This window comes from Rhinoderma darwinii, chromosome 12 (assembly GCF_050947455.1).
Source record: "Rhinoderma darwinii isolate aRhiDar2 chromosome 12, aRhiDar2.hap1, whole genome shotgun sequence".
Classification (NCBI taxonomy): Eukaryota; Metazoa; Chordata; class Amphibia; order Anura; family Rhinodermatidae; genus Rhinoderma; species Rhinoderma darwinii.
Genome location: NC_134698.1, coordinates 68,424,323 through 68,449,521, shown reverse-complemented (window position 1 = coordinate 68,449,521; position 25,199 = coordinate 68,424,323). Strand labels below are relative to the sequence as shown.

The 25,199-nt window shown below is 42.5% G+C and overlaps 2 protein-coding genes across 7 annotated transcripts in view; one reads left to right on the top strand and one right to left on the bottom strand.

The window, feature by feature from the left end:
• The window catches only part of BTBD6 (BTB domain containing 6), a 552,040-nt gene extending 533,254 nt beyond the window's left edge, over nucleotides 1–18,786 (top strand). Inside the window, exons 1-5 of one of the 4 annotated variants that reach the window (XM_075843800.1) lie at nucleotides 12,844–13,035; nucleotides 14,453–14,735; nucleotides 16,729–16,819; nucleotides 16,908–17,026; nucleotides 17,356–18,786. In XM_075843800.1, the coding sequence (XP_075699915.1) occupies nucleotides 14,542–14,735; nucleotides 16,729–16,819; nucleotides 16,908–17,026; nucleotides 17,356–18,388 (1,437 nt within the window). In that variant the 5' untranslated portion in view covers nucleotides 12,844–13,035; nucleotides 14,453–14,541 and the 3' untranslated portion in view covers nucleotides 18,389–18,786. Of the gene's footprint in view, nucleotides 1–12,843; nucleotides 13,036–13,887; nucleotides 14,736–16,728; nucleotides 16,820–16,907; nucleotides 17,027–17,355 lie in introns of those variants that run through there. The other 3 variants (XM_075843802.1, XM_075843801.1, XM_075843799.1) reach the window with 3 other exon arrangements.
• The window catches only part of BRF1 (BRF1 general transcription factor IIIB subunit), a 212,668-nt gene that overhangs the window by 102,699 nt on the left and 84,770 nt on the right, over nucleotides 1–25,199 (bottom strand). For all 3 annotated transcript variants that reach the window (XM_075843797.1, XM_075843798.1, XM_075843796.1), the window contains exons 6-7: nucleotides 3,772–3,921; nucleotides 53–146 (exon numbers count right to left, since the gene is read on the bottom strand). In XM_075843797.1, coding sequence (XP_075699912.1) covers nucleotides 53–146; nucleotides 3,772–3,921 — 244 coding nt within the window. The remainder of the gene's footprint in view (nucleotides 1–52; nucleotides 147–3,771; nucleotides 3,922–25,199) is intronic.

The following is a 25,199-nucleotide window of genomic DNA, read 5'->3' as shown; positions in this document are numbered from 1 at the left end:
ATGATTTTTAAGAAACACCAGCAGGTTAATGATTCATGCGTTACACGCTCACCTCTTTCTCAGTGTGGTTTCACAAACTTTTACAACTCTGATGACCTCTTTAATAGTTCGTCGAAAGTCATGCATTCTGGATGCGACCAAGAGAGCTGCAGGGAGAAGAAAGCCAAAGTCAGCAAAACAGGTGAATAAACAAGACAAGGTGGTCTGCGCCAGGCACAGGAATGTCGCTGCATTGCCAGCAGGCACTCACAACAGCTGATTGGTATTCTAGGCAGCAAGATGCACATACACTCGTCTCAACCCAGGTTTACAAACTCCGCTATTAGTTGGTGAGCTCTGGTAATTGCTGTAAACCTTTCATTTGCTCCAATGGAGTGAAGCTTACAGGGGTGAAAAACGTTCAGGAAATCTAGAGCGGCCTATATCATTTTGTGCGCCGATACGGCATGGTTTTACAGGAGTGATTTAAAGATAATATATAAAAAGTGGATCATAAATACAGCCCTGCCTTATATTAAGCTCTGCAATACAACACTGACAATCACAACCCCACAAATCACACAAACCGTGAAAACATACATATACACCATTAACTATACAACAGATTTATTCTTCACAAGGTCAAAGGAAAGGACATCTCTCTCACATCACACAATAAGAGATCAACGTCCTCCACCGAGGAAAAAAAAACAATGGACAAGGAGTTCTAGAAAATTGATGTGCGTCAGCCATGCTTATGTACTGCCCCAACTAAGGTGGTGCTGTCAGTACTGCATTAATCTGGAGCAGGTCTTACACGGCGACCCAGCCAAAACGACAGATTTACTACGTGAAATGCGCCAGAATTCTGGCTCAATTTGCATCTAAAAAAAACTTGTGTATGTGCCAGATTTAATGTGTTTTAGACAATTTTTGTGCCTCACTGTTTTGAAAGGTGTATAGAAAAAGGGGTGTGGCTTAAAACACACGAAAGTCACTAAAATTGCACCAAAATTTTGGGCCAAAACATCGGTCTAAAGTAAGCCAACCAAGAAGCAGCCTAAGGAAGAGAAAGTTGTCTAACAATATTTGCCAAATTGATCATACAGCCTGCAACACAGATGACTTTGGCGCACCTACTGCCTGCTTGGTCTAGTTTTAAGCTGTGTAAGTTTAAGATGGTAACGATAATAAATCTGCCCAATGTCCTCATCAACCAGTTGCAGTTACAGGTGTTTAGGGAACTCTCTGGAATAATAACAACTGGACTCTAAAGCAACTGCATAGGCCAATTATAGAGGTGTTACATGGTTAGCCCACTCTTGAGATCCCACACAAAACCTTTTCCACTTAAAAGGGGAAAACTATTGTATAATAAAAAAATATTAATAAACCTAAAAAAATCACATTTCATTTGTCACTGTTGAGACACATGTTCATTCATTTCAATTTCTTTAAAGGCTATGGACATTTTTTTTTTTCATTGTTCTGTTGCATCTAGAACGAAAACTTTGTAAACAATATTAATTTAAAAGCTATTGTTTTGTGTTTACAGCTCCTATGCAGATCTATGTCTCCATGGTAACTGACTACAAACAAACCCAGTGTAGTCGGATTCTCCATTTATACTCCCTTTCATCTGTCCTCTACATGTAACTGACATACACTCGACAGGTTACGTAGAAGGGAATTTAAGTTTAACTTAAAGTGGTTGTACCAGGTGTTCTTATTTTTCCAGAAACTGAACCATTCTGGTTTATGGGCGGTGTCTGGTATTGCAGCTCAGCCCTATTGACGAGAATGTGACTGTGCTGCCATATCAGACACAGCCCATGGACAAATACGACACTTTTTGGAGGGGAGGGGGCGCAGACCTTGTTTTTCTAAACCAGCTCAGTCCCTTTAAATAAATGAAATGTAATGCGTTTCATGATAGTAATGTCTATATGACATATATTCTGTTTTCTTTTATCCTTATTATAATCACGCTCCATACAGCAGCACTGCAGAGCCTGTACTTTTATGAACATTATCCTGCGAGCGGCACATTTTTGTGACTAAGAGCGAGTGTTCACACAAAGGCCTGTTATATGGTTTAACATTTTAAAGATTAGGACCCATTAGGATTCTTTCAAGCTCTCACACAAAAAAAAAAAAAAATTGCCTCTATAGAACAAATACGCAGCAATGAGGAGTGAAGGACTCTGGGAGAATTACAAAGTCATCATAGTTTATAATGTGAGCAGATGGAGTGCACACATCATAAATAATGTGCAATTCATAATCATCTGAACTCCTAACGTTTTTGGTCTTTGCGATTAGACGACGGAGGAAAAACACATTTACAGAAAACACACAGTATCCAATGATGCATTTCATATTAGCGCGGCAATTAAAGTGCTGAAAAAAAAGGACCATTCTTCTGCAAGCGGCGTTTATGAGAATGATATTTCCTAGTGAAATGTTCCTGTTGAATGGCCTTGGCATGGCTATTATCTGCAATGAATAGGTCATATTGGAAAGGTCATTCCCCCCCCCCCCTTGTAGGACTTAAACTTTAATAAGCTTTCCTTAGAAGAAAGTGCTGTAATGTGAAGATAAAATGACAAGTGTAATGATGTGGACGGGAATGCACTGCGCAGCCCAGTCTCACTGAATTTCAAAGGCAACCTACCACAGCATGCAGTCAGGATTGTGGATTCTGGCGATTATTGATCTTCATTTTTATAGCCCAAAAAAAACAAAACACAAAAAAAAACAGGGACCCTAAGGCTATGTTCACACGGAGTATTTTGACGAGTTTTTTGACGCGGAAACCGCGCCAAAAACGGCCCGAAAATGCCTCCCGTCGATTTCAATGGGAGGCAGGGACGGTTTTCTCCCACGAGCAGTAAAACCGGCTCGCGGGAGAAAGAAGCGACATGCCCTACCTTCGGGCGTTTCCGCCTCTGATCTCCCATTGACTTCAATGGGAGGTAGAGAAAGCGTATTTCGCTGCGTTTTATGCCTGCAGCGCCCAATGGCCGCAGGCGAAAAACGTGCAGGGAGAGGAAAATCTGCCTCAAACTTCCAAACGGAATTTTGAGGCAGAAATTCTGCCTGCAAAATACTCCGTGTGAACATAGCCTAATAAGATTTACTTAAAAAAAAACAAAAAAACATGCAGAACCTAGACCAACATGTTCAACTATGCCTTATGGCCCAATAAATTAACAAATACATGTCACAATTCTTACCGGATCAAATAATGATCAATAATAAAAATAAAAGATGTAAAACATGTCTAAACATTAGTGGAACAGTCCAAAAATGTGATGTTATCCAATCAGGACAGTAACATAGAAGATATGAATCTCGCTGTGAGGTGTCATTATTAGGGCTCATGTACATGGCAGACCCAAGTGTACAGAGATGTACAGCCTATATGCACTAACGGTAGAGCCTCCATGCACTGACGGTACAGCTTCTGTCTAACTCCTTATGTATAGAGGTATTCTTCTTCGAGGGAAGTCCAATACAGCATGCCACCATTTTTTTTCTAATTTGTACAGAATGAGACGGAAAAAAACAACTTTATGCCTGTATGAAATTGGAGGCATGTGGAGGTACAGTATAGGGCCCATGCAGCTCTATTATGGCTCCATACAAACCGAAGCTGTAATACCGTGTGCGCATGAGGCCTTAGCCATATTATTACTGTAGAAAACATCTGTATCCAACTTTACTACCATTGGAAAATAAAATAAAAATAGAAAAATGTGAAGAAAATTTTTTTAATGAATTCACTCTCACCGGCACCACAAAGCCCAGATGGCCGCCGTCCTGTGTGCATCCAGTCCCTCTTCATCCTCTGGACCAGTCTCAAAGCTGTCATGGACACTTCATGATTCTTATCTCCAAACTCCAACATATGTGCAAATCGAGGAATGTATAAACAGGGGTCTGGAAGAGAAGAGTTATATTAGAGAGTGACGTCTGAACCACAGTCCGGATTTACATCTCAGGAGTCTGTAGGTACCGATTGTCTGGCGCCATGGACTCCGCCCATTAAGTAGGCCACACCTTACGTTTGTTCTCTCTTACAAAATAAAGCAGAACATTGCAGTGGGCACCTGATAACTCTTCCCATTGTCCCACCTGGGTGACACTGCGAATCCCTAATTATCACACATACATAGTTATCACTTCGTGTATTCATATGTAAATTTCTATTATCAGATGCCCTTCACCTAGGGCCACCTTTGGGCACAGGCCTACTGTGAATATAGGTAAATCTGATCCAGTTGAACCACCATCAGAAAGTTGCAAATGTACAAAAATGACCTACAAAAATTGTAAGCAGACTTGATGTCAATCAATGAGGAACTTCAATATCCATTACTGTTGTTGCTGTATATAGTTATAGGCAGTAGTAACATATTAAATATATATATATATATATATATATATATATAAATAAAACACGTTGCCCAATATTTCAATGTATGGCCATAAAGTGCTCAAGCTAATGTTGGTAACAATGAATGAACAGTGTAAAGTGCGATCACTATGTAAAGAAATGGAGCATATACTGTGCATTGCAATAAAAAAAAAAAGACTATTTGTGCTGGATTGCTGTACGATTCATGCTTCCATTATTTGCAATCTCACTTCTGGTACCACACAAGAGAAAATCGTGCAGTGCCCCAACTATTCACAATACAGAGGTAAGTCAATAATCAACCTACATAAAGCTATATACAATATTTTGTCCATATAAAATAGTAGAGATTCACAGCGTGGCTCGATAAAACCACTTATTCCACCTGAGAATGAGGCGGTAGAGCCTCAAAATGCCCAATTTATCCGCTACGCTTCTATGAGTCGCAATGTTATGTAACCAGCCACACACAGACATTACTAATTTCTTATGAAAGGAATCCGAAAATGTTGACAGAATCGGTTGACGACATAATGCCTATGGAAGCAGACCGGTGAACCATTAAGGGAAACACAGCTTGATTATAAACCTTCAGATTCCGTGTTTCCCCACAGAGATTAGTGTCCAAATGTGCATGGCAGCCGCTTATCACATCCGCTAATGAAATAACATGCATGTTCCTCGGATCCAAACAGGCACGTTTATGGCGGTAGCAAAGTGTTTGGCCGGCAATGATCACATGTCTATGGCCAGCTTGCTTCCAGAAATAGCGCCACTCTTGTCAATGGGCTGTGTTTGGTATTGCATCGCAGCCCCATTCACTAGAGTTGGAAGGGTGTCAATGTTTCCGGAAGAAGCAGAATTGTTTTTCTAATCTCATACAATGACTTCAAGTCTTATGGGCCCAGATTACGTTACACTAAAACCTGCTGGAGTAAGATGCACAAAACATATTTAGAGGTGCACGCCTATATATGTATTCCATACTGATGTAGTAAAATTTTATGATGGCGGGAACAATTGGCTTATAGTGTATGATGGAGCACCAATAAAATGAGCTACAAAAGTTGGATTCATTAGCACACTAGGGCGTAATGCACACGACCCTGTTTTTTGTCCGTGTGCCATTCGCAATTTTGCAGATTTCACATGGACCCATTCATTTATATGGCCCCATGCACACGACCATGATGTTCACGGATCCGTGTGGAGGCCGCAAAAACTCGGGACAAGTCATTTTACTTTCTGTATTTGCAGATTATGTGACCTACTAAGGGGGTTGGGAAACTGGCAACATCAATTCCAGCATCTTTTTTGCGGATCTGTGAATACGGATGACACACTGATGCACTGCGGAAGGTTTTTTTGCGGACAAGTGGTCCGCAAATACAGGAAGCAGATCCGTGGTTTTGCGGACTGCAAAATCACTACGGTCGTGTGCATTAGGCCTAACCGTTATTAGGATTTAACAAACATTGAACATTTTCCAATCATGTGTCAGTAAATAAGTGTGTAATTGGCGCAGTCGGGGGTCCCCTCAACCTCAAGGCCGTCACTAGACGAAATGAGATGAGATGAAAGGTAATCAGCAGAAGTGGTTACCACACACTCATAAACCAGAACCAAAGTCCAATTCATGAACCAAAGGGAGAAGAATTCCTCAGTACAAGGTTCCCGCTGTGCAGGATTGCAGTAACATTATTTTTATATCAGTGTTACAATCATATAATTATCATCGTTTTATAACATTTCACAAAGAAACAAAACTATGTGAAGGATAGACATTTAAGGAGTTTACAGATTTCCTCCCTTCTGTGACCTCTGGGAAAGGCAATGGAACAGGAAAGACTATGCAAACAATGGCGTTTACAGCTCCATATTCACCCCGCAATAGGGACAAAGTGAAACCATGTGTAAGTAACTAAAGGCCCATTTACACGGGCCAATAATCGGCCGTACAATCCAGATTATTGGCCCATGTAACGCTGGGGCTAGAGAAGACTTTTTTCCTAGTGAGCGATTTAGGATAGGATTGCATTAGGCTAGGACTTTATACCTCACTACAAAAAAAAATAATAATCGCTGTGATAAAATCGCTGTCCACAGTGCATTGAGTAGCTTGAAAATAGTTTCAAAATTGCTCCAGACAAGTTATTCGCTAGCGATTTTTTTTTTTTTATTGCTAAATGTTGGGATTTCAGAGCTACACACTTGTCAGGAGCGATTGTGTAGAGGTTCTCAAGTTGCTCAATACATTCCTATGGAAAGCGATTAAATCACTCACTACATTAGGCTGAATTCACACGCACGTAGACCACCTCGGATATGAAAAGCTGCCGTTTTAAACATCCCAGGTGCACCCCGTGCGAGACGCGTTGCCACGGATCCCCCACAGACTACAGTCTATGGAGGGATACGTGACAAACAGGAAAATAGGACGTTCTATTTTTTCACGGAGCCTTCACACGCTCCGTTGAAACAACAGTCGTGTGAATGGCCCCATTGAAATACATAGGTCCGTGTGGTGGCCGTTGTTTTAACAGCCGTCACACGGACAAGATTCACGTTAGTGTGAATGAGCCCTAACAAAAGTCTATGTCAACCCCAGCATAAACAGTGCAGCGATCAGCCAACAAACAAGCAAATGCTCTTACGGTGGTTAATCACAGTTAATGAAACATATAAAATCATTGTTGTCAGCAGCAGATCTTCCTGCGTAAACAGGGGCTGCTGACAATATATAAACTGATAAGCACCGAACGATCGTATTAACGATCGATCGTCCCCATAGTGAAACATCAGCCCGTGCAACAGGGCCCGTTAACGAGCGCCGGCTATTTAGAGCGTCGATTGCCACTCGTTATCGGCAGACATCTGCTAGTGTAAGCCAGCCTTAAAGGGTAACTACACTTTTAAAAAACGTTTGACTTGCCATAGTGACATGTCAGAAGTTTTGATCGGAGGGGCTCCGAGCGCTGAGACCTCCACCGATTACTAAAACAAAGTGGCAGAAGCATTCGGGTGAGCGCTGTCCCGCTTAGTTTTTCATCGGCTTTCCTCGGAAAGCCGAGCAAATGGCGTACAGACTTTCTATTGAGCCCGTACACCACTCCAGTGACAGCCACAGACTTCTGGAGAGCCACATGTTGGAGATGACTGCGATAAAGAGTAATTCTATCCTATGATGAATTCCTACTGCCCCGATCGGCACCAAAGGACCTTAGGTTCGGAAGCGGTTATGCAAAAACACAAAAAAAATAAAATAAATCAGTGTCCTGAAGGTCCGATAGGCCCTGTCCTCAAAGGGTTAAGTAACGTATCAATCATCATGTGGGGTGTATACTGTGTAAATACAAGGTACCATTATCAGGAACGTGCTTATGTTACACCATATCACGCAATTTAAAGGGTCCTCGGGGGGAGGAGGGGGGGTTGAAAGTGACATTTAGAAGGTCATGTCTTCTGGGCGTAAAGAAGCCAAACATAGAACACGTAAAGCAATGAGTTTGGGGAAGTTCCATGAAAAAGAAAGCCTGTAGTCCTGTTTTGTTAGACACCACAGGATGGAGGAGGAAATAAGATTCAGGCTGCACTGTGAACTGCATTGTCCTTACAGGATGCCAGGCTAGGTCCATGGTGGTGACACATCCCAGACCAAAGCCAAGTATATTTTACAGTTGCCAACAGGTTGCGGTATGGTGGATCACATAGAAGAACATGGCCTGAGGTAAAATAAGGCTATGTTCACACGTTGAGGATTTGATGATGATTTAGGCGCAGATTCTCATCCAGTTTTTGTGTGGACTACACCTGCATGTGCGCCCATATGGCAAACGCACTTATAGATCTCTTTTCACCCAAGCGTGAAATGACAGCAGATTATCACTGGCCATAGGTATGAAGACAATGGTCATAGGCAATGAAATATTTTTATTTATTTATTTATTTTTTGGGAGGGGCAAACATTTTTAAAAAACATTTTAAACACAACAGTATTGATAATCTACCGAGGAAATCCTTGATCTTTTTGTTCTGTCTGATTATTTGTAGTTCTAGACAAGTTCAGAAGTGCCGTCTTGTCCAGCATTGATAGCGGCAGTGAAAGGAACGCTGTGTAACTACCATCCCCCATTACTGTACACCATATGTAATATTCAGTGTCTATTCTTGACAAGCATGGATAATTTGAAATAAGGATGGGGTCATGACGGGGGGAGTTAATGGGACACCAGCTGAGATTTTACACCGGGGCTCATGTGTCTCTTATTTAAGGCAATTAGTGTAAAATAAAAAAAATACATTAAAAAAAACTCCTCAAATTACCCCAACTGTGAATCCTTCCATCCATCAAGCAATTTACTTACACAGAATTATCATAAATACTAATATATATACACACACACACACACACACACACACACACACACACATATATATATATATACACACACACACACACACACACACACACACATATATATATACACACACACACACACACACACACACACACACACACACATATATATATACACACACACACACACATATATATATATATATATATATATATATATACACACACACACAGGTTTCGATGCGGTTTTGTCATCATTTTCAGCGTGCTTTTTGTACTGCATTTCCTGTATTTTTTACCCAAAAATGCAAGGAAAAAAAAAAAGTGTCAAAATTGCATCGAATGCATTGAGGTTTCCACACACAATAGATATAGGTCGGCTGATCCCACCAATAATCTAATGTGTTTGGAGGCAATCCTACTGTACCCCAACAGAAATGTTGGATTTTAACATATTCTAATAAAAAATAAGCAATGCCAAAGGCGTCTTGCAGCGGCTTCCACTCTTCTCCACATTAAAATCAAATCATCCAAACATGCATCTCTAGGAGATCTCCGCACAGGCCGGAAAATTCCGCCAGAAACCTACCTGCGCCTTTCGCTGCAAATCAGCTGTGTTTCCGCAGCAAAAAACACGTTCGACATGTGGATTTGCTGATTTTTGTTTTGTAGCTTTTTTTTTTGTAGTTTTCACATTAACCCCTCATTAAAAGCAGTGAAAACGGCGGTAAAAATACAAAACATAAAAGGACATGCTGCAGATTTTAAAATCCGCACCATGAGGAAATTTTCTGCAACGTGTGGATGAGATTTGTTAAAATCTCATGCACCTTATTGTAACTCTTATAAACTTCGTATTTTATGCTCGCATATCTGGATGGAAAATAGATTTCCACAGACACAGAATGAAAAATTGACATTGTTGTATAAAACTAGACAATAGTGCCTCAGTAACTGCAATATGTGGAGGCCTCCTGAAAGGGGTTTTCCACTTTCTGAAAACTGATGGCCTATCCACCAGACCCCGCACCAATCCGGCACTTTGTGCTGCCTCTGGGCGATGGACGATGTTGCTGGAAGCAGATGTCTCCGGTCAAAGAATAGCGGCCGAGCAGCAGTTCCACTGAACGGCCACTATGCAGTGGTCGGAGCCATCTGCTTAAAGCTCCAAATACTGCGTCCCGTTCCAAACATTCGGTGCACGAAGGCAGCCGTAGTTGCGAATCAGTGCGGGGTCCGAATGTCGGACACGCACTGATTATGTACTGATGGATAGATAGGTCATCAGTTTTCAGAAAGTGGACAAACCCTTTAAGAACTCATGCACACGACCGTGTCTTCCTTCAGTGTGGTATCCGCATTTTGTTATGGATAGCACACGGACCCATTCATTCCTATGGGGCCATGCACACATCAGTGTTTTTTGCTGATCCGCTGTTCCGATAATTTATAGTTCATGTCCTATCCTTGTTCATTTGTGTGACCCATGCTGCCCATTCAAGTCTGTGGGTCTACAAAAATAACAGACTGCACACGGAAGCTATTCGCGTGCTGTCCGTATTTTGCTCATATGTTGCTAGAAAAAAAAAACCTGGAAAATCCCCTCACAGAGCGATCACGTGATTTACCTTTGGGTGTTTCCAGGGGGGGGGGCACAGGATAGTGCCAATTTTCCTCTTTCCGTTTATTTTCCCGCAGACCGCGAAATACGTATAGCACATGGAAACAACATGGCAATAATATACGGACAAACGGAACGGCTGCAGAAGCCACTTGGAAGCATTATGGACCCAAACATGAATCCTTAGTTTGCAGCCTCATCAACGGCAACGGTCGTGCATGAGGTCTAAGAATGATTATTTCTTATATCTGAAATTCAATCCAAAATATTCCATCAGCCGGGATCAGTCAGGTGCTGTTGACACCAGATTAGAGTTTTTTTTTTTTTTTTTTACTATATTAGGGTGTATATAACAACTGCAAACACAATAGTAAATCCCCAATGTTACATGATCAATCTCCCCACTCTTTCCTGTTCTATCGATCCCTCGGTTTCTGACGTTTCCGCCATGACAGTGACACGCGGAGGATGATCTATGCCATATCTCTCTCATCTTGCGTCTTATCAGGTCTTGCCATATTTATTTTTTTGTCTTTTAATTGACCTATTTATGCATAGATGAGTATTGAAGCCATTGCACACCATGATAGGATTATCAAAGCTACTGAACTGCAACAGCACTGTGGGGATCTGGGGGGTGGAAGACTTCTATCGGATGAAATATTTATGCTACACTGCCTCTTGTCAGTAGTGGGGGCAGCTTACAATTCATTGCAGTCCCTTTAGCACTGGGGGTATTATCTGGACCTGCCACTGCCTGCCGTCCTCCACAATATGATGCCAGTGCAAATGTAAAAGGAGCATAACCCCCCCAGAGCTGGAGATTGCACGGGATTACAAACACATTATGGATTGTAAAGCCCTTCATTTTTCTTTGTATAATCATTTAAATATTAATAGTTGAATATTTATGCCAAAGGCAAAACTATCAGAATGTAAAACGAAATTGCAATTCCTTAAGATAGCGGTCATGGGGGTTGTATAATCGAATAGTGAGACCACCAACCATACTGGGAATGATTCGGCCGCTAGGTTTAGTATTGCACAGTGGCATGAAAGCCAGAGATGAACATACAGGTCAATCAATATGGCCGTCATTACAGTTCCCATCATTCCTAGAGCCCTGAAGGGCAAATCTGTCTGGCTATGTAGTAGTACACCCCCACCTGGTCCCATACAGCACATTATCTAATCAGATTTGCCCTTCAGGGAAGCAAGAAAAGCTGGATGACACTTGTAGTCACCGGACTTTCTATAAACAAGTAAAAAACAAAATCCCAAATAAATGGAATTTTTAGCAATTTGCAAAACATTTCTTTTCAAGGATTGACAAACGCATGAAAATATCATAAATTGCATGAACTCCTATGGACTCCAGCTGTCACGCTACAAGTGGACCCACCAATAAAAATCTGATGTATATGGGCAGCTTACTGTACTGTTACTAGGCAACAATGACGCTCCCTGCGGAGCAGCGAGGATGGTAATGATGTCATCAGATCTTCGGCAGCAAATTTTCAAACCATTGATCATTTGGTTTGAAAATAAATTGCCGTTTGTGGGGACATATATTATGTCTATATTCCTCTAAGTGTTTATTTTTCTATACCAAATATATATACCAAATGATTCCATAATCCGAACCTCCCACTCCCGTCTCCCAACTTTGCTTGTGCTGCAACGGTCCTCTAGAACGCACTACCCAATCAGATTAATTCCCAACATCAACAGTTTTGTGTGTGCCCTGAAACCACATCCTTTTGGACTGCCCCTAATCTGACTCCTTTCCTTGGCCCCATATTACATTAGTCATCAGAACCTGACCCCCTCATTCAGCAGTATCCCCCACACTCCCTTCACTCTAATGCACTTCATGTCCGTCATACACTGACACCGGCTGGTGACCGGCTCATGCAGCTTTATGTTACTACCCCATGTGTATAAAAGATGGCCGGACCATTGTACTGAACAAGCACTTTTTACATTCTTTCCTCATAGATTGCAAGCTCTTGCGAGCAGGCTCCCGACTCCTCTTGTTTGAATTGTAAATTAGTTTTGTCACTATGTAATGTCCGATATTGTCTGTACATGTTCCCTCTGAATTGTAAAGTGCTGTGGAATATGTTGGCGCTATATAAATAAAGATTATTATTATGACTAGATGCCACCGGTGAGAAAACCTTTCCTCCTACCGGGGTACATACTCTACTAAGGGGTGACATTAAGAACCCTAGGAAAGCTGGGTGCCAGCCACATATTTGGTAACACTGATATTTGTAATTTTTTTTACAGCACTAAGGTTGCAGAATGATTGCAAAGAAAAATGCAAAAAAAATATCATCATCATGTGCCTGGTCCAGCTATGAACATCTAGGAGACAGTAAAGCTTGCAGTTCCCTCACACTAAACTTTTTGTGCAAATAAAAGATTATACAAAACAGTGATGTTGACGGTCTGGTCGTGCGAGCGCCCTCTAGTGGCCATCAGAGGAATTGTCCATCCCAGATGTGTGTAGGGAGAGGGCAGAGCTGCTGCCTGGAGCCCGCCCCTCTCTCTTCCTCTCCCTGATCATGGCTCCGCACTCCATGGACGATCCTGCTCTGCAAACTTTCCTGTCTGTGTGTGTGGACGGAGAGAAGAGTTCCTAGCTCCATAGAGGTACACTGGGAGATGTGGGCATGGTGTATGCAGTGCTGCAGGCTGGCATCCCCTACATAGTCCTGGGATTTGCAGACAATTCTCAATCGATTCCTGCTCCCAGCACTGCCAGATGTGTATTTCTAGGGGAGGGAGTGATATTGCTTGATGTATCTAAGCTTTGCAAATTGAATTGCTTGAAGTATCTCAGCAAACTTTAATCCCTGCATTTGCATTAGCAACATGTGCAGCGATCTGCGCTAGATCTTTCCCTGCCCATTCTGCACCCCCAGACTGTGTGCATGATAGAGTGCAACCCTGTTCCCCAGCACTTGTTTGTCACATCCATTCTGATCAGTGTGCATGGGGTTAACTTTTACTAGATCTTTCCCTGGTCCTCATCGTGCAGTAGTGCATGCTTTCCTGCAACCCCCCGACATTGTGCATGTCATAAACTGCACCCCCTTCCTTCTGAGGTTCACTTGTGCACTTTGCAGCATGCATTGTGGTCACTTATCATTGGATTCACTCTTGATCTTGATCTTTCCCTGGCTCAGTATATGCAGCTTATCTGCTCTGACCTGCACTTTGTCTATGTAATAAAGTGCACCCCCTTTCTCAGGTTTATCCTGGGCACTTGGATTGATGATCGGGGGCTTTAGGTGGGAGTACAGAAGAATGACATATTGTCTGATGAAGGAAGGAGGGGGGTTAGAGGGTCCTCCCACCTCTCTCCCAGGCTAAGCTGCACACACAGGGGCTTGTTGGTGCAAAGGCTGCTGCTGCTGTGAATGGCATAGACTCTGCCCTGCGATTGGCTGCTAGGGTCATGACGTAGGCAGCCCCTGCTTGCTATTTGAGCTCAAGCCTTGCCCAGTTCTCTCCACTTCTACACGTAGAGCCTCAAGCCAGCAGCACATTGGAGGGGGGAGGAGGCGCCTCTCTATTCTGGTCTGCTATTCCCTGTGTTATGCATATGCCAGCATACACAAAAGCAGCGCCACTGGCAGCTGGTGCACCCACACTGGCCACCTAACCATCCCTATAATGAGTGCCAGGCAAGGTGACCACAGCAAAAGAATAGAGTGCGGGCAAGAAACTTCTTCAGGAGCCCTGGATCTATAACAAACCGCTGGAGCAGCTGGTAACCGGGCATTTTATTTACTTTCCCCTATGGGTGCCGCAGCTTGTGATTGTACCCGTGGATTGTATTGGCGGACACGTCACAGAGGTTGATTATATAACTGCATGGTGGCTTTTTTTCTTTGCTTATGGACGAATTAATCCTGGTGACTTTGGAAGTAAATGACAGTGTTCGTGACTGATGCTTTACAAAAGGGGAGCTCTTGCTAGTTTTTTCTCTTGCCCATGCCACTAGACCCAGGTTGCCTGAATGGCAGGATCATGAAGTGTTTGACTTTCTTTCTTCTGCTTCCAGAGACCTTAAAGAAGTCTAAAAAGAGCGCCCGGGCTAACGGCAAGGTGCAAGCATGTTATGAGATAGTGCCCCTGGCTCTCAAGAGGAAGATGGCTGCAGAGCTTTACCCTGCTAGTGCAAACACGAATATCGCCAACAGTAACAACGCTGCTGCGGTGACCGCCAAGAAGAACGCCCTCCAGATCCAGCAGACTGCACCGCCACCGCCGCAACTACAAAACCTGAACAACAACAACATCGAGAGTACCAACTGGCAGTCCTTCCACCCAACCCTGAGGGAGAGGTGAGCACACAGTGCCCCCTGCAGCGGGCCTGGAAGCCCTAGATAAATCATAGCAATGAACGTGCCAGCCACTGCATGTACATGGGGACCCTAACGTTTCGGGGCAATCATAGGATAGACAATCATAATTTTAAATCATGGGGGGAACCGGCTGCAACTGCAGGAGTACCCAACACTGGTCAAAAGTAGCAGAGCCCGGCACTGCACGCACAGAGGTTACCGAGCCTGATGTGGCAGTCACGGGTACACGAACCTGACCTGCAATCACGGGGGTATCACATACTAACACCTCCTGGCGGGAGTTACAGGGCGACCACATACGGAAACAGCAGCCACAGCTTATCCTGAAGATACAAAGATTGTAAGCTTAACACCCGAATGCTTGAGTCTCAAATTGTGATATTGGGGTACATAGTCCTGGCACTGCAGTTACAGGGGTACACAATGCTAATACTGCAGTCATAGGAGTATCACACACTGACACCGAATACATAAAACCGACTGCAGCCACATAACTTATCCTTAACCGTCTCAGTGGGGAACAATAAACAAATCACCTGGATCCAATATCGCAGGTGTAATATAGATTGTGGATTGTATTCCTGGGGATATCAGACATCCTTGCACGTGTATATAGTCACTAAATGTTAAGCCTTTATACTCTACCTAATATCGAGATCAGAGCACCAAATATATATGTATAGGACTGATCAGGCTAGAAAGAAGCTTGCTTACAGAAACCTTATTCTTCATCTGACCCTACAAATCCAAACCCAATGACCAGTCAATGCAAAGACCCCAACACAGGCTCAAAGCGTTTGTCTATAATCACCATATGCAGGTCCTGCACGCATTAGGCTGACAGGCATCCCCCACCAACGCCGCACTGAGTTAGCAGGCAGCTCATGCACTCAGCCATTGCTAATCTGCCAGGAGCATCAGCAGGAACAGGACATGGTCTAAGCATTGTGATATAGATAGGGGATTCCTCACTGCAGGGCTGTCAGGACCAACCAGAACAGCACTGGGTCAAATCACGCAAGTAGAGATCTTTCTGCAATACTAGGACACATCGCTCTGCTATACAGTAAATTCATTTTCCTTGTTGATATCTTGACAAGCGTAAAAGGCCGACCGGTCCTGACAATGGACTGTTGTTGTACAGCCATTCATTTTAAGTACTATTTTATTTTATTTTTTTCAATAAGATCATCCCTATACATGCATATGAATATGGCAGGGGGTCTTTTAGTATATTCTTTCTGTATATAGAATGAAGTCATTGGTTTATCATTCAGGGAGCCGTATACACGATGGGTCATCATTGATTTCCTTTTTATGTATTGCATCAGATTTTTATGAGAAAATTGTTGCATTTTCTGGATCATCAATGAACATATTCTTCTAATGCATGCCATGGTACATAGACGTCACCAGTCATTGCCGGGCAGGCTTTGCTCACAGGCTGATTGGTAATAATTATTTTTTTTTTTAAGCAATATATTGTTTGCAAGCAAACTAAATAATAGCCTCACTTCTCCAGTGCGATCTTCTCACATCTCTCGCTGGATGAGGATTGATTTTTTTTTTTTTTTAAATGCTTTCCAGGCAAGTCTATGTTCTTTAGATTTGATTTTCTAGTAATCTGAAGTAAAGCCAGTGAGAATTTCTATGAATCCTCTGGAAAATCCCTCAGATTACCATGATTAACCATATAACACTGGTACGAGGCAGCCGACAATGGCAGGAGACAAACCAGGCTGCAGCTAAATTCGACAAGAGGTGAAATGTACACGGTTAGAAAAGCCTGATTAAAATTAGCAGACCTTTCTTGTACGCCTATGAAAAGGATGTGTCATCTCTTTCATCCCGTCATTTCCATTTAAAGGGAAGGCCACTTCAATTACACACACGCACGTCAGCCTTTGTAGTTGGATTTAGACGGCGTATTCTTGGCTTTCAAGCTAAATATTTTTGTGTATTCTCTTTTTAGGAATGCACTGATGTTCAACAACGAACTCATGGCTGATGTTCACTTCATTGTGGGTCCAGCTGGGGCCTCCAAGAAAGTCCCTGCTCACAAGGTATGTTGACCCCTCCAAAAAAAAGGGAAAAATAAAAATGTTTGTCCTTTTCCGATATGTGACGTTAACATTTTATTTTTTCCCCCAGTATATTTTGGCTGTCGGGAGCTCTGTGTTTTACGCCATGTTTTATGGAGATCTAGCGGAGGTCAAATCTGAAATCCATATCCCAGACGTGGAACCGGCTGCTTTTTTAATCCTTTTAAAGTAAGTGGGGTCATTAAAGAATTGGACAAGAAATACTGCAGTGAACATAAAAGCTTATAAAATATGCATATTCGAGCTGGCATTAATGGCTCGCTCTTAGAATGGTTGGTAAAATAGCTGTTCTCAAAAACCACAAAAGCTTTGGCTTCTTATTATGTGCGGAATACACCGGTTTCTAGAAGTCGTTTCCAGGAACTAATAGGAAAAAAAAAAATGATGAAACTTTAAATTAGAGTTGGAAACTTTTTGAGAGAATGTTTCGGTCTTCCCGTGGATTTGTATATGAATTAGATGAACGGTTTAGGCTCAATTTTGCTCTCTTTCCGCAGGTACCTATATAGTGACGAGATCGACCTGGAAGCCGACACTGTCCTTGCAACGCTCTATGCTGCCAAGAAGTATATTGTCCCCGCGCTGGCCAAGGCCTGTGTTAACTTTCTTGAGACTAGCTTAGAGGCCAAAAACGCGTGTGTCTTACTTTCTCAAAGCTGTCTCTTCGAGGAGCCGGAGCTGACTTTGCGCTGCTGGGAAGTGATTGACGCCCAGGCTGAACTGGCACTGAAATCAGAAGGCTTCTGTGAGATCGATCTGCCAACCCTAGAGATTATTGTGACCCGGGAAACACTAAACACTAAAGAAGATGTTGTTTTTGAAGCGGTTTTGAATTGGGCAGAGGCCGAGTGCAAACGAGAAGGCCTGCCAGTGACGCCTGCAAATAAAAGGAATGTACTGGGAAAGGCATTGTACTTGGTACGGATTCCAACCATGACTTTAGAGGAATTTGCCAATGGGGCTGCCCAGTCAGACATTTTAACCTTGGAGGAGACACGCAGTATATTCTTGTGGTACACGGCTGCTAACAAACCCCAGCTAGAGTTCCCTCTGGTTAAAAGGAAGGGTCTGGCGCCTCAGAGATGCCACAGATTCCAGTCTTCAGCCTACCGCAGTAACCAGTGGAGATACAGGGGACGTTGTGACAGCATCCAGTTTGCAGTAGACAAAAGGATATTTATAGGAGGACTTGGTCTTTATGGATCGAGCTGTGGCAAAGCAGAATATAGTGTCAAAATTGAACTCAAAAGGCAAGGGGTGGTCCTTGCTCAAAACCTGACTAAATTTATCTCTGATGGTTGTAGTAACACTTTTACGGTATGGTTTGAGCACCCTGTGCAAGTGGAACAGGACACGTTTTACACAGTCAGTGCCATCCTGGATGGCAATGAGCTCAGTTACTTTGGACAAGAGGGCATGACGGAAGTCCAATGTGGAAAAGTAACTTTCCAGTTTCAGTGCTCATCGGACAGTACCAACGGGACTGGGGTACAAGGGGGACAAATCCCAGAGCTGATCTTTTATGCATGAAGCGTTTCATCTCCAGACTACTGCTAAAGCACACGGACGCCCCCTCTTTTTGTAGAGCGGCCTGCAACACCATAGCTCACCCCTTTCTACTCTACCCGGGTTTTCCTGCCACGCACTGAAAAGGGATGAAGGGAAATCTGTTATTATAAACTGTATGGAATGTAAAAAAAACGGGCTGTCGAAACTCCAACTGAAGGAATGCTTTTAGAGTTTAATCTAATTTTATTTATTTATAAGCTATTTGAATTATGAAAACTGCGACATGCAGGGAAATGGTAAATAAATCTGCACATAATGTGCATTTATTTTGTATATAGATAACTTGTTAAAATTTAGCTTGCCCAACAAAGGAGCAGCAATTAAATATGTTACATAAAAGATTTTTACTTATACCCGAACCTGGCCTGGTCTGTCATTTATACTTCATTTCACTGGTGTCACACATATGGGGACACACGGGCTGTAACTACTCATAAAACCAAAGTCCCCGTTATATGCGCATGGCAGTATCATACATATGGCAGGATCATACATATGGCAGGATCATACATATGGCAGGATCATACATGTGGCAGGATCATACATGTGGCAGGATCATACATGTGGCAGGATCATACATGTGGCAGGATCATACATGTGGCAGGATCATACATGTGGCAGGATCATACATGTGGCAGGATCATACATGTGGCAGGATCATACATGTGGCAGGATCATACATGTGGCAGGATCATACATGTGGCAGGATCATACATATGGCAGGATCATACATATGGCAGGATCATACATACAGCATTATTAGTGATCACAATACCTTCATAATCAGCACGGAGACATGGATATGGATTGACGCTATGCAGAGTTCTGCTCACAGAGGTGTAGACATTTTACGTGAGGAAATGGACATATAGTTTTGTCACTACATTCAGTAACTTTTGTTAGGTTATGTTTAGGAAACAGCGGAACCCCCTCTATTACCCAAGGCTAGGACTAGAGTGCATTGTGACTATGAAACTCCATTTCATTTTATAGTCCCCTGTGTGAAAGTGGCCACAGAACCTAAAGCCCAGAGTTATATCCAGCTCAGCACCGGAGGACTCAGAGGGCAGATTTACAAAGGCTGGCGTTTCATGCTAGGAGTCCCTGCCTCGCTGCAGGACAACTGTCCCATACTGTAATCATGTTTTCAATACGGGACAGTAGTTCCACGGAGAGGCAGGGACTCCTAGCGTCGTACATAACTATGATGCTAGGAGCCCGGCTCCCTGCAGTGTGTTTGGTCTGGGACTTACGGCCGAAATACGTTCCGTCCTTTATGGACGTAACATGCTCGTGCCTTAGGCTGTGTTCACAAAGATTTTTTTTGCCTTTGTGCGCCGCGGTAAAAAAACGCCACGAAATACGCTTTCTCTGCCTCCCATTGAAGTCAATGGCAGGTCAGAGGCGTAAACGCCTGAGGATAGGGCATGTCCCTTCTTTTTCCCACGAACACTTTTTTCCCCTCGTGGGAAAAAAACGCCTTCGCCTCCCATTGAAATCAATGGGAGGCTTTTTTTTTTGGCGCGTTTTCCAACGCGGTGTCAGAAAACGGTGTGAACTGACCCTTAGTGTAAAGCCTGCATGAGCCTCTTAGTAAATTTGTAGAATCTTGTGCTATCCGTGTACCGCAAAGGGAAATCTATGCCAGCTACAAGCTAAGGTAGATTTCCGCTACCATTTATACCAGCCCCTGGCGTAAACGACTGTCGGGTTGCGGTGGCCCCACCTCACACGCGGAGAACAACCTTCTGTTTTTAAAAGCGCTGCAAAAACGTACAAATGAGTATGTAGTATACGCGCATGCCATTATTTACAACTTTTTAATGCCAGACAGCTGGCATAAAGCCTTTATAAATTTCCCCCCCATAATGTAGGCAATGCATGGCAGAGATATAAGCATTATGGTGTAAACAGCTGATTGGGGGGGGGAGGGGGACTCCGAGAAGTAAGACCCTACCGTGAATAGCTTATAGGAGGGAGACCTGCAAACTGGTAATCAAACTGGGCAACCTCATTTAAGTGGCAAAATACTTTACATTTTACCTACTCCGGACATATAATTGGTGGTACTATTCTTTGTACAAGAATTTGCTCTAAGAGAGAGAGTGGCCTCGTTATCCAAAACAACAAGCGTTTACTACGGTTAACCCAATATTTTCATCAGTGTAATCCGAAATATGAACTGGATGGATGGACGAATGAATGATCGTTAAATAGTCACTGCAGTTATTATAAGACAGTAGGTTTTATGAATCCTAGTTAACTGGTCTAAGTAATTACTTAGAATAATTTGGTAATTGGTCCAAAATATCACATTTACCTTTAAAAAGTAGAAAAAAATATGTCTCAAATAAGACACTGGGGATATTCCACGCAACATCATCTTTTCAAAGTATTGCATTATTCAAATTACTCTTAGTACATGATCAAAATTAGTGTATGGCCAACTTAGAGGGGCATCTAAAGCACACATCCCCTATTTGCCAGAGCAGAGAGCTACTGCAAAGAGCAGCACTTCCCCTGAAGCAATGTTTCTCAAATCAAGTACCACCAACGGGTCATAATAGGAGTATATCCCATAGAGTGAACACCTGTGGCAATGCCTGATGCACTGACAATCATATCACTTGTACAATACGAAGGAAATCCTGAAAACCTGACCCATTGGGGGAACTTGAGGGCTGAAGTTGAGAACTACAGCTCTGGCAGACCCGGTTAGCCCATTGATTTTAAAAAGGCACCATTTAATAATTTATCCTGCACCATCTCTGCAAAGGAAAAATACTAGCTGTCCAGTTCCCCAAGTGATCAGCTTATCATTTGGGGACCTACTATATGGAAATGGGCTGTCTAAACGGGACAATCCCTTAAAGATCTAAGGACGACAAGGGGGTATACCTCAGCCAATATTATGAATATTGGTCACCCATAGAACATGGCTGCCTGCATGAAGTGTGGAAGATGGGCACATGTTTAGTATAGTCATGAGACCGTGGCATTCTAAATAAGAATAGACAGACAGACAGACAGACAGATAGATAGACATGAGATAGATAGAGACAGACAGACAGACAGACATGAGAAAGATAGACATGAGATAGATAGACATGAGATAGATAGACATGAGATAGATAGAGACAGACAGACAGACATGAGAAAGATAGACATGAGATAGATAGACATGAGATAGATAGACATGAGATAGACAGACAGACAGACAGATAGATAGATAGATAGATAGATAGACATGAGATAGATAGACATGAGATAGATAGACATGAGATAGATAGACATGAGATAGATAGACATGAGATAGATAGACATGAGATAGATAGACATGAGATAGATAGACATGAGATAGATAGACATGAGATAGATAGACATGAGATAGATAGACATGAGATAGATAGACAGATAGACAGACAGACATAGATAGACAGATAGACAGACAGACATAGATAGACAGATAGACAGACAGACAGATAGACAGATAGAGAGATAGATAGACATGAGATAGATAGATAGATAGACAGATATGAGATAGATATGAGATAGACAGACAGACAGGACTGCACCTCAAAACTTTGGTTCACGTGGCCATTTTACATTTTTATGGACATCTTAGATGCCCTTATGTAAAGAATCACTGTCAACAGCCTCAAACCAATGCTGTAAACAGAAGTGTAATACGAATAACAAAAGACTATCCCAGTAAATGGTCATTTTCCTATAGTAGCCGATACTAACGCGGTTTCTGCCATGTCTCGATGATTGATTCCTCATTACTATATTTGGCAGCACAACTGTTGGATTACATATTTATTCTTTTTATAAACGTGATCTGGTATAATTGTGATCCCTGCACTTAAGATGAGGGACCTGATAGGCTGTGATATTCGAGAGGAGTGCAAATGATTTTCTGAAGTGAGCAAATAGAGGCATGTGTGATAAAACAGGAGGTAATGGAGTGGGACATAATTAGGCTAAATAAACAGTGGCTTTGAATTTTTTATGCTATGTTATGCTTGAGCACCACCCATATAGAAAACATATCACACCGCTGCTATTTCGCACTGGGATGTAGAAGGTAAAGTATAACCATTCACATCCATGTCCACACATAGACCACTCTATTCAAGCCTGATGCGTGGATTACTAGATGTGAATATTGCTATAGATGGAGATTGTGGATCTACAACAATGAACCCAACAGAAATCAGAAAGGTTCTGTCAATCTCTCAATAGTGCAGCTCAGGCTTAGGGCCTGCAAATGTAAGAGATTGTGCCTCGGCATAGAAGATAGAACTGTTCTAATTTTTAAACTGTATATGACAATGCGCTGCAAATGTATGGTGCATGGTCTTGGGCTTTACATCGAGCAGGATCAGACCTGGGTGCCCAGAGGGGCAGTGAATGCCTTTATTAGACCTGTATCGGACATGTGATCACCGGCTGCCATGCACTGCAAATCCCAGCACTGTGACCACAGGGGGCTATTTTCACTTGTAACAGGAGCTCCTATCAACTCCCCAGTTACAGTAGAAATATGCACAGTATATATATATATATATATATATATATATATTATTTTTTTTTTTTTTATTTTTTTTTTATATTATTATTTCTTACTTTTCAAACCATTTACATCCAAATAAAACGGTACCGTACTGCAAAATATGTTCACGCTATATAAAACAGGAAAGAAGTGTTTTTTTTGTAAAGAAAAATTAAAATAGCTGTCACAATATAACAAAAGTTTTTTGGGAGCCCAACAAATGAAAGGGTTAAACCACCAGATGGGCAAAATCGCAAACAAGTGTCTGGTTATTTACAACCAAAATACACTTCTGATAGTTTTCCCCTAATCACTGCATATACAGTATAGTGACTGAGAAGGTAGAAGTGGTTAAAAATCAAGAGAGTTTTGGAAATGAATGGCTTTGGTTACCCCTCCCCACCAAAAAAACATTCACAAAATTGTGAATGTGTGACCAATTACCCAGTGCCCACATGAAAACTCACTGGCCGTGTATTTGTGCTTGGTCAATATTATTATCTGGTTCCACAAACAAATGGAAAGCTGTAGGATCTCGGAGTACAGCGCTATCATTCACAGCAAATACTGCGAGGCGACCAAAACGGCACGAAAAGCAGCACGTTTAAAGCTGGACAATGAGCAAGTGAAAGATTAACTTTTATACTGACATTAATGAAAGCACAAAAGGCTCCATTCCCATATACTGTACTGTATTCAGTTCTCAGGACTGAGCAAACAACTATGCCTGATGGATATACATATTCCAGAACTTTTATTGAGTTTATGGAGTTGTCTATTTTGCACGACCTCTTTCTAAAGCATAACGCCAAGATGGTACCTTCTGATCTACTGAGGATTTGCGGTTTCTGTTGGCTTTACGTGCAGTGCCCCTGCAGGAGAAGAACAGCATAACATGTCCCCCAAGGTTAATCAAACAAACATGAAATGTAGAGCTTCTATCGTTCACATGGATGGATATTTTAAGTTAGACATATTTGTTGACAGATCCCACTAATTTCAGTCTATAGGGCTGTTAAACCAGACATGTCCAAAAGGAACTCATCTTACCCAACTTCATTAGAATCAACAAGCAGTCAGCTAATGAGGAATCTCCCTTAAGGGGTCATTCACACGAACGTGAATCTCGTCTGTGTAACGGCTGTTAAAACAACGGCCGTCACACAAACCCATGTATTTCAATGGGGCAGTTCACACGACCAGTGTTTCAATGGAGCGTGTGAACGGTCTGTTGAAAAATATGTCCTATTTTACTGCGTCACGCATCCCCCCATAGACTCTAGTCTGTGGGGGATCCGTGACAACGCGCCCTGCACGGGTCCCCCTTGGACGTGGAAAACTGCAGTATTTCACGTCCAAGGTGGGCTACGTTCGTGTGAATGTAGCTTAAAGAGTAGCCAGAAATATGTAAAATAAGGTCTAGGTCTAATGTTTTGTCCAAGTTGGACCATGATTAAAGGACTTGTCCTCTTTGGACTACCCCTTTTTGTTAAAAGGGTTTCCAGAAAATAAGATGATTGCAGGGTATCCTATGGCTTGGGCCAGCTGTGATCTGCAGGGGGACCTGGCAACACGTCTTTTAATTCCCCTGCAGCATTACTATAGGAGAAATTAAGCATTACATGGTGCCCACTGACACCATGTCACCACAGACGTGTGCTTGGTCATCCAGAGTGAGACGTTCCGGGACGCTGTAGGGGGTCACGTGATCTGTATTCTGACCACCAAAATTCGACAGCGTCTACTGTAGAAACTAGAGGACAGTCCCTCAATGCAAGTCTGTGAACCTCACATCAAGGCTCTGATAGACCTGCATTGAGAACCTGACCCTCGGTCCCTACAGCAGACGCTGTAGAATACAGGAGATCAAACTGAAGATCACGTTGACATTGCACTACATTTGCAAACAGGGGTGGCGGAAAAAAAAGCCGGATTGCTTCTTTAAGGTATTTGATTTATTTTATTATTGTCATTGATGTGGCCGAAATGCAATGTCTGTTCTGCTTCACTATTTTTGATGTGTTCTTTTGTCCTTCGTTGGGCCAGTATACGTCTGTCGGACAACATAGTAGACTACACTATTTCATGCAAAGGTATACGGTAAAAAAGCATTTACCGTGTTGTATATGTTTTGTTTGGGTTTTTTATTTACACTGGAGGTCTATTAGCCTTGTAATCTACTGTATGCCTGTAAAGTTTGATACAGCCTTCAGTTGG